This window comes from Onychostoma macrolepis, chromosome 02 (assembly GCF_012432095.1).
Source record: "Onychostoma macrolepis isolate SWU-2019 chromosome 02, ASM1243209v1, whole genome shotgun sequence".
Taxonomy (NCBI): domain Eukaryota; kingdom Metazoa; phylum Chordata; class Actinopteri; order Cypriniformes; family Cyprinidae; genus Onychostoma; species Onychostoma macrolepis.
In genome coordinates this window covers 35,931,132-35,941,776 of record NC_081156.1, presented here as the reverse complement: position 1 = coordinate 35,941,776, position 10,645 = coordinate 35,931,132, and the positions used below count along the sequence as shown (strand labels likewise).

Here is a 10,645-nt window from a genome sequence, read left to right as displayed (position 1 = left end):
TTATTATTTTGTGTGGTTCTGTATTTAATGTTTTCAATGTAAATCTAAAAAAGGACAGTATCTGTGGTTATGGACACATTATGGTTTAGATTTACATTTATATTCATGCATTTGGCAGATGCTTTTATTCAAAGTGTTTTGCATTGCATTCAAGTACACATTTTTTGTCAGTCCTTACTTTATCTGGGGATCAAACCCGTGACGTTTGTGTTGCAAGCGCTGTGATTTGAGCTACAGGAAGGCTGTAGATGGAGTTCACAGCAGAGTCAATGCAGATGATTTTGAAGCACAGAGATCTCAGTGTGTGTGTGTGTGTGTGTGTGTGCAGGACGTGCCGCTGGCGTCTGGCTCTCAGGAGAACTACGTTCTGCTGCTGGTGCTGCTGTGTGTGTTCGCCGGCGGGACGCTGGTCCTTCTGTCCATCCTGCTGGTCTTCTGCCACCGCTGCTGTCGAGGAGAGCGACGCTGCTCCAGGTGAGGAACATTCACTCCTCCAGACCTCCGCAAACAGCCTTCATTCATTCAGAAACCACTCGCTCTCGACCTGCTGCAACAGAATCATTAAGACTTGTGTTCACTGGAAACACTGGAGCAGACAAACCTGTTCATCACCGCATATGGAGCACAAAACCAGAAATTGAGACTGAATAAATCATCTTTCCATTGATGTATGGTTTGTTGGACAATATTTGTCTGAGATACAACTATTTGAAAATCTGGAATCTGAGGGTGCAAAAAAATCTAAATATTGAGAAAATCACCTTTAAAGTTGTTCAGATGAAGTTCTTGGCAATGCATATTACTAATCAAAATAGTGCTGGGCGGTATACCGGTTCATACCGAATACCGGTGTTTATTTTTCTTATGATATGAATTTTTAAAATACCGCAATACCGGTGTTATTTAAATAACGTTCGGAACGCGACACACTGTTTGAGAGGGGTCTCTTTTCACTATTGCATTGTGGCAAGAACACAGCTGTATGTGAACTCATCCACAATATCCACCGCGCGCCGCCAGCAGCTCCCGCGTCTCACACTCACGAGCGCGACTTTACCACTATATTTAGCAACTTTCAGACCCTTTTAGCGGCTTTTTTTTTCCATAGAATATACAAACTGACAAACCTAGCGAATGTTTTGGATAAACCTTAGCTATGGTTCAGTTGGAAGATGTCGCCAGTGCTGCCCCGCGAGCGCGAGATCTGACTCCCAGCGCAGCGTCGCGTCTCTCTGCGTCTGTTCTGTGCAGCGAGCGGATTTGGCCGTACCGCGACTGTTTGGAATTATAAATATGAGCATAGTTCGTCTGTTAATATTATGCACTTTTTTTTTTTAGTTTACTCAGACGCAGGCAGTGCGCTGCATGAGACAAAAAGTAATAGTCAAAACCACCGCATAGCCGCTCTTTAGTGTAACGTTAGATGCATGTTGATTTTATCAGACGATGTCGCGATTATAAATGAGAGTGACTCCTGGTTAACATGTATTAATGGGTCGTGTTTAGTCACTATTTAGTGTGGAATTTTTCTACAATATTCGCTCACCATGACAGTAAAATAGGGCATTCTAAGTCAATCTACTGCAGTTTTCTCTCTCAATCAGTAGAAAATGTGGTTAACACCCGATCATGCATGAAAAAAATAAATACCGTCATATACCGTGAAACCGGTATAATTTTGAAAAATACCGTGATATACATTTTTGGTCATACCGCCCAGCACTAAATCAAAAATGAAGTTTTGATATATTTACGGTAGGAAATTTACAAAATATCTTCATGGAACATGATCTTTACTTTTTCTGAAAGCTGACTCTCAAACAGCAGAAGCACACACTTTTTGCAAAACACAACACACAATTCTCTCTGTAACACACAAAAATCTAACAGGAATTAATATTATGGCAAAGGTGTTTGCAAATGTTTGCTTTTGAGATGTGTTTGTGATATTTTGAATGCAGTGCTTCATTTTGCAAGAGACGTGATGCATTTTGCATTTTGTGTGCAATTCTTGGATTTGTGTGTAAAGTTTTGAAGAAAAGAGCCAAATTTTTGAAAATGTAAGCAGTTGAAAAAAAACTGTAATATCCTAATGATGGATAATTTTGAACCATTCAATGTATTGTTGGCTATTTCTACAAATATACCTGTGCTGCTTTTGTGCTCCAGGGTCACATGTAATGTGTGTGTTTATAAACTAAAGGGATCAGTGTGTCTCATCATGCTGATGTTGTTTGTGTTTGTTTGGTGGTCAGAGCCAGTGATGACCTGGAGAAAACCAACACCACATACGTAGAGGAGAGTCAGCCGATGCAAGGTACCTGTGAACACCACACGAACACAGCAGCACTCGGGCCAAGGGTTCAATTAAGAGATTCATTAAGATTGGTCAGTTTTGTTCGATTACAGATTGAATTGTCAGTAAGTTTTGCTTGATTGGAGGTTTAAACATTGTTTTTTGTTTGATTAAGAGATTATTAAACATCCGTTTGTTTTGTTCAATTAGAGGTTTAAACATCGGTCAGATTTGTTCGATTTGAGACTTAAATTTAGGCCAGTTTTGTTCTAAGCGGGAGTAAATGAATCTCAAAAAGTTATTAGTGAAAATATACAGTAAATGGTTGTCTCAGGTAAAAGTCTGATGCTCGGGCACACTTCTGAGAGTTTAACCTTTTCCAAATTGAATCAGTCATTTAAGTAACGATGTTGAGAAATATAGAGCATGGGTGTGTATATATATGATATATGAGCACTTATGATTAGAAACAAACGTTTCTCTCTTCTTCAGACGTCACCATCAGACTCGAGAGCGGCGAATCACTGTCCACTTCCAGCTGTCATGGAGATACGGACGCGGATCACTTCCTGTCTGCGTCGGTCACCGGAAGACGGGTGTCTTTTAACGAGGCCGCCATCTACGAGCAGAGCGCCAAAGACCAGGAGAAAGGTCGAAGGTCAGACACACACACACACATGAAGGTTAAAAGGTTAAGAGCAGCAGAGACTCGAGAACGACAACCTGTTGAGAATCAAGTTCATGTTTTACTTCGGTTTTGTTTGATGAACAGATTTAAACATTGTTTGGTTTTGTTTGATTATGAAGCGATCGTGCAGGTCTCTACTCGGAAGAAGCCTGTTATAATGTTATGATCGAGGCTCTGGACTCTGGACTTTTTCTATAACAAACTATAAAATATCTTCTATAAAAACGTTAATGCCCTGGCAGTGGCAAATAGCTTTGGTTTTATATTTAATTTGATTACATTGATATTATAAGTTGAGATTTACAAGAAATATTTTAACTGCTACAATGTAAAAGGAATACTGCTGTAAAAAAGCACCTTATTTGTTTAAAGTGTTTGCAAACCAAATGTTACCAAAACCTACTTTTGAATTCATTATTGAATTTTGTGCATAATGCGATTAATCGCAGAATATCATGCGATTAATCATGATTAAAAAGTTTAATTGTTGCCCAGCACTAATATTTATATGTCGGTTGGTTTTGTTTGATTAAGAGATTTAAATGTCAGTCGTTTTTGTTTGTTTAAGAGATTTAAACATCTGTCAGTTGGTTTTGTTCGATCACGTGATCAAAATGTCAGTCAGTTTTGTTCGATTAATATATAAATGTTGGTTGTTGTTTTTTTCGGTTAAGAAATTTAAATGTCAGTCGAATTTGTTCGTTTAAGAGATTTAAACATCGGTTGGTTTTGTTCGATTAATATATTTAAATGTCAGTTGGTTTTGTTTGATTAAGAGATTTAAATGTCAGTCGAATTTGTTTGTTTAAGAGATTTAAACATCTGTCAGTTGGTTTTGTTCGATTATGTGATTAAAATGTCAGTCAGTTTTGTTCGATTAATATATAAATGTTGGTTGTTTGTTTTTTTTTCGGTTAAGAAATTAAAATGTCAGTCGAATTTGTTCGTTTAAGAGATTTAAATGTCGGTTGGTTTTGTTCGGTTAATATATTTAAATGTCAGTTGGTTTTGTTTGATTAAGAGATTTAAATGTCGGTTGGTTTTGTTCGGTTAATATATTTAAATGTCAGTTGGTTTTGTTTGATTAAGAGATTTAAATGTCAGTCGAATTTGTTATTTTAAGAAATTTAAACATCGGTTAGTTGGTTTTGTTCGATTATGTGATTAAAATGTCAGTCAGTTTTGTTCGATTAATAAATTTTAATTACATTTTTTTTTTTTCGGTTAAGAAATTTAAATGTCAGTCGAATTTGTTGGTTTAAGAGATTTAAACATCGGTTAGTCGGTTTTGCTCGATTAATATATTTAAATGTCGATTGGTTTTGTTCGATTAACAAATGACGACGGTTAAACAACGGTTGGTCGTTTTTTCCGATTACAAGATTTAAATGGTTGAATTGGTTCAATTACGAGATTTAATCGTTGGTCGATCTTTTTGGATTGATAGAGTTCAACACTGGTCGGTTTTGTCGCGGTCCACATCCAGGTGTCTGTCAGAGAATTAAGTTCATGTTTTAGTTCACAACCATAAAGAACCATTGCTACTGAATATTAGAAAACAGCAATGAATCAGACTTGTGCTTGAGCTGCATGACGTGCTGTTTCTCAGGTACACGCTGACGGAGGGAGACTTCCATCACCTGAAGAAAGCTCGTCTGACGCACCTGCACATGCAGCCGCCGGCGCTGAAGATCCTCACCATCATGGAGTGTGATTCACCGGAGAACAGGGTGACGCTCCCCGAACAGCCCTCAAAACACCCGTCCCTCTCCATATTCCAGGTGACACACTGCTTTAATACCTCTCAAACATCACCTCCAGCACGAAGAGCATCAGCAGTGTGTTTATTTCTGTCGAATGCGCTGCAGAAGACATTAAAAAAGCACTAGTGACCCATTTGCAGTAGCAGGCTTTTTGTGAAGCAACATTAAATACTGCAGTGAACCAAACAAACTCTTACTGAGCTTGATGATCCGCAGACACACAAAGACTTTCTGTTCAGTAGATGTGACTGAATAAAGAGCGTTTCAGCAGATTACAGCAGCACTTTTGGGTTCCATATAGATGTATTATCATTTGGGCTTAATGTGATTCATTTTCTCGTGTAAGTTCATCCTAGCTCTCACTGACTCACTCCTGATTCATTTTCTGCATAGAGCTGCAGTTCAGTTACGCAACACAAACGCTGTCAGTGTGTCTGACTTCTGAAACTGCTTTCCATAGATGATAAAATGTGATAATAATAATAATTAATCAACCCTATAGAACATCTGTCAACCAACCAGAAAGAAAAATTTGACAAAAGTGGTATATTTTTATTTTATTTGTTTATTTACTCAATGCTCAAAATATTATTATTATTATTAGTTAAGGTTTTAGTATTTTTGTTGTGTGCTTTTGTCATTTTATTTTTTATTTTTTCATATTTTAAATGTAAATATTTAAATATTTTTATATTTATATAGAATGTCAATATATATATAGGTTTTATTAATTTCATGTTTATTTATTTAGTTGTAGTTGTCAAGTTAAACTACAGACTTGACTCTTTTTTTTTTTTTTACATTTTATTTTCATTTAATGTTTTTTTATTTTTATGGTTTTAGTTAATAACCCTGTGCCAGACTGCTAAAGCTACTAAACTGCAGTTTTGGGATTCAGTTCTCCAATAAAGGATATGTGTGATACTGCATATGAAGGGGGCCTAGAAAGCAGCATCATAATACTGGCTACAATTTGGAATGTATGATGCCTTAAAATGCAGCTTGTGTAGTCAGCTCACTAGGTTGTGTGTGTGTGTGTGTGTGTGTGTGTGATTTCAGCCCGTGGAGGGTCCCGTGCCGGAGGCTGCAGGATTGTGGAGCGCTCAAAGCCCCAGCTGCGCTCTGCCCGGAAACACACTGAGCTCCACACTGAACAGCAGAGCCAAACCGGCCCGATCACACACCGTGAGTCACGCCCATCATCAATAAATATATAGTTCATAAACACAGACCAGTAAATACGGGCAGAATAAGTCAATCGTCCCATTTTTAATAATGTTGCTAATGAAGCTTTATTTCAGTATAATTTATATAGTATTAATAATATTTTCTATTTGCATTTTTTTCATTTTCAATTTATAGTATTTTTTCAAATATTACTCTTTAGGTTTAATTAAAAAAAAAAATTTAGTTTTATTTCAGTTTTAGTTTTTAATTTTTTCCAGTCAGTGATTTTAGTGCTTCAACTTACATTTAGTCATTTAGTAGACACTTTTATCCAAAGCAATCAAAACCAACAAAAGAGCAATGATATGCCGTGATAAGTCTCAGTTAGCCCAACGCAGTACATGTAGCAAGATAGAAACAGATAGAGCAAGCTAGTGTTAGAGGCCTCTTTTTTTCTTTGCTTTTTGTTAATTGTGTAATAAATAAAAAGAAAATAAATAGAATACAAAAAGAATAGAGAAGCTAGCATGTTTTTTTTATAGAATAGAAATAGAGTAGAGAGTGCTAGAGTTAGAGGGTCAAATAAAAATGTAAGAGATGTGTTTTTAGCCGTGTTTTTTTGTGTGTGTGTTTTTAACAATCTTATTTCATTTAATGTTTTAGATAGGTTATATTTTTCTAAGCTTTATTTCAATTTTGCATTAAGAAATAAAAATCTGTTTTAAACACCGGTAAGATGTTTTGCATTGTGACACATTTGCATGACTGTAAACTGCAGTACAGTTGTGAATACATATCAGTGTTTGTTAGTCGAATTGAATTTATGCATTGCACCTGGACAGAATTTGAGACAGAGTTTGGTGCTTTTAATATGTTTGACTTTGGGTTTTAATCTGAGCCGGATGTTTTCCTGAGATTGACCGGCGTTACCTGTGACCTGCTGGACACTTTCACGATCTCTTCCCTCCTGATGTTCCTCTCCAGATCGAGGTGATGAACAGAAGCCTGCTGATGAACAGAGATTCCACTTCCTGTCCAGCTCAGGGCACCATGTTCCACTTCCTGTCCAAACTCAGACGCCACGCCAGCCTGGAGGGAGCGGGTCCTTTCTTCAGCGTGAAGAAATGGAGACTGGACACCATCCAGAGAGCGGCGAGTCTCGACACGAGAAGTGAGGATGACCTCAAACACTCACATTCATTACTTAATTCTTTAATGAAATATCCATATGTGAAGTTCATACCAAGTCGTTTCTGCAGTTCATTTCAATTAAATGCTCTTGTTAGACTGGAGAGGATTTTTTATTTTATGAAAGATGCTTTAAAGTTCAATGAACAATAATTATTCCTCATGAAATGAGCTGCAATATTATTCACAAATCACATTCAATTTAATTATGCTTTATTGTCTTGCATCTCACAGCGTGTATTGCCTCACATCAACTCACTTTCACACCAATTACTAAACAAACAATTCAGTAAACGCACCTTTATACAAAAACAGACACAGTGCATTAGAATAGCGAGTCCTTTCTATTTACCAAAGCCCAGAGGTTTACTTGGACCCCCGATTCTCATTTATTAATTTTACAGACTGATACAAAAATATTTTACGTAATCTGATCAATCTAGCATATGCAACTAAGCCTAGATGGCAAAAATGTATATTCCTCATACAAAATGTGAGAAGGTTCAGACAATTTTTCCTGACAGGGTCAGCATTTTTTTTTTTTTTTTTTCATATATAGCTCTTGAAAACTTGACTCAAGCACCTGGCCCACAATTTTAGAACAATTCACACACACATTCCATATTGCATAACACTCTGTATTACAGATTTGAAAAATAACAGCAAGATTTGCTTATTTGCTCCAAATGACCTTAATCTCCTAAGAAAATAAATATGTTGTTGTACATTACTACAAAGATATCCATTCTGTAAAACAATCCAAAGCCAGACGTCTCGCAGTCTCCTTAAACAATGTTTTACACCCAGAGATCTTATTCAGCCCTGAATGAGTCTGGAGAAGAGGAATTAATACCGGATCAATATGGGTAGAGTAGCTGAGTCTAGTTACAGTCATGTGACTGGTGTGAGATCTGATTGGCTCAGAGATTTCAAGCAGGAGCGCAGGACAAAAGCTGCTTCCTGATAAATGAATTATAAAATAATCGCATTATTCTTCACCTGATGTGAAAGGTCAGTCAGTACTGCACACTCATTTCCTGCTAATGAGCAATAGATTGCATTACATGCTCTCATTATATAGAGCCGGCCGGCGCCTCCTTCCCAAGCTTCGTTTCTTCTCTGTAGCTCAGTTCCAAAACCTGCTGATGTGAAGAACACACTGTGAGGAGCTCAGCGAAAACAAATATAATAAACTAAAAATAAAAGCCAACTGAAAATATTAATAAATGCTAAAGTAGTACAGAAATAATTCTAAATTAACAGTCACAATGCTGCCTATTAGTGATGAAAAGATCATTTTACCGACTCGGACCTTTAAGTCTCGTTCAGATAATGAATTTCCAGTCATTTCATTCATTTTTAGCAAAATATAATTAAAAAGTTTCCTAACACATCTACTACTTACTAGTGCTGTCAAACGATTAATCGCGATTAATTGCATCCAAAATAAAAGTTTGTTTACATAATATACGTGTGTACTGTGTATATTTATGTATATATAAATGCACACACATGCATGTATATATTTCAGAAAAATTTTATTTTTATATATTAAATATATTTATTTATTTATAATATAAATTATATGAATATAAATATAGACATGTAAACACGTCAATATTTTAAAAATATATACTGTGTTTGTGTGTATTTATATATACATATTAAATATACACAGAACACACACATACATTATTCAAACAAAAACTTTTATTTTGGATGCGATTAATTGCGATTAATCATTTGACAGCACTACTACTTACGCAAACATTGATACAAACAAGACAAAACTATAATGCTTTGAGAAACAGAACAGATTAATTCATTTGTTTACCTGGGTCTTTAGTCTATGATTAGCTCACCTCTTATCTGACAAGTCTTCAGGTTTGAGTCATTCGTTCGATATGAATGACAGGCTGACAGCCCCATAAGCTTAACTTATGCAGTCTGAGCCGGAAAGAGAATTGATTAGTTAATCTCTCGAATCTTCGGGTTTGAGTCATCACATGACAGCCCCATAATGACTTGAAAAAGATGAACTAATTCCAGTACAGAACCTATAGGATGTTGCGCATGCGTCACTGAACAAATCACTCCCCGAGATGACTCGTTCTTCCCGAGTCACATTAAAGTTTCGTTCAAAATGAACAAATCGTTCAAAAACGACCCATCACTTCTGCCTATGTAGAGAGTCTCAAATCAGTCACTAAGGTTTCACCGTAGTTGCGATTCTGCCTTAGAAGGTTTTGGAACAGGGCTTGTGTTTCAGTCAGTGATTGTGTTACTCAATGAGTGTCATTTGTACATATTTTTATTCCTCCGTTTTTCTTGTATTCTCTTAGGTTCTCCACGGAGACGTGCATTTCAGAGGCAGCGGGCGGCCAGCGAGACTCTGGATCATGGAGAAGAAACCTTGCAGAGTGGAGTCAGTGACTTCTTGTTGCGAAAACCCACCACACAGCCTCAGAAGGAGCTGCCAAGACGCCTCTTGGCCGGTTCTTTGGACGCCACTCCTCCTGCCCTCAGCAGGTACGGCTACGTCACCTCAGGAGCTCTTGTCAAAATATCCTAAAATTATAGCAGGGGTGTCCAATCTTGCTCCTGAAGGGCCAGTATCCTATAAAGCAAGGGTCTCCAAAATCCGTCCAGAAGGGTCGGTGTCCAACTTGCCTCAACACACCTGCCCGGAAGTTTCTAGTATGCCTACTAAGACCTTGTTTGGCTGGTTCAGGTGTGTTAAATTAGGGTTGGAGCTAAATTTTGCAGGACTAAGCTAAACTAAAAAAAGGACCGAGTTTGGAGACCCCTGCTATAAAGCATGCACCTGGAGCCCACCAACACTGCACATTTTGCATGTCTCTTTAAATCAAACACCTGATTCAGGTCATCAGCTCACTCGTAGTTACTCCATGACCCCATGTACAGTGTTGGGAATCACTGCTAAGAAGTTCTGTTCCCATCGGTCCAAACACACTAGCTCAGGAGTCTCCAACTCTGCTCCTGGAGAGCTTCTAGCTCTGCAGACTTCAGTTCCAACTTGCTCGAATACACCTGTCTGTAATTTTCAAGTAACCCTGCACACCTTGATTAGCTTGTTCAGTTGTGTTTGATTGGGATTGGAGCCAAACTTTGCAGGATGGTAGCTCTTGAGGAGTAGGGTTGGAGACCCCTGCACTAGCAGGTTCAGGTGTGTTTCAATAGGATTTGAGCCAAACTCTGCAGGATAGTGGTCCTCCAGGAGCAGGATTGGACTCCCCGGGACTGTCCTATCCTGCTGAGAACCAATGACTTGATAACTACTGAAAGGTGTGTTGGACCAGGGTTGGAAATGAAGTCTGCAGGTAGGTAGATTTCCAGGAACTGGATTCGGCCCCTCTGACCTATAGAGTTTAGCTCCAGCCTGCCCAAATACACGTGCCTGAATGTTTCTACTGATCCTAAAGATTCTGATTAGCTGATTCATTTTTAATTAGAGTTTGAGCCAAACTCTGCAGGAGAGTGGACTTCCAGGAGCAGGATTGGACACCCCTAATTCAGTCCAGT

The 10,645-nt window shown here is 37.8% G+C and overlaps 1 protein-coding gene across 1 annotated transcript in view; it reads left to right on the top strand.

Annotated features, from left to right (window-relative positions):
• LOC131552638 (voltage-dependent calcium channel beta subunit-associated regulatory protein) overlaps nt 1-10,645 on the top strand; it is a 28,827-nt gene that overhangs the window by 12,218 nt on the left and 5,964 nt on the right. Inside the window, exons 3-9 of the mRNA XM_058796548.1 lie at nt 329-474; nt 2,256-2,317; nt 2,789-2,954; nt 4,594-4,765; nt 5,807-5,932; nt 6,899-7,085; nt 9,445-9,631. Of these exons, the coding sequence (XP_058652531.1) occupies nt 329-474; nt 2,256-2,317; nt 2,789-2,954; nt 4,594-4,765; nt 5,807-5,932; nt 6,899-7,085; nt 9,445-9,631 (1,046 nt within the window). The remainder of the gene's footprint in view (nt 1-328; nt 475-2,255; nt 2,318-2,788; nt 2,955-4,593; nt 4,766-5,806; nt 5,933-6,898; nt 7,086-9,444; nt 9,632-10,645) is intronic.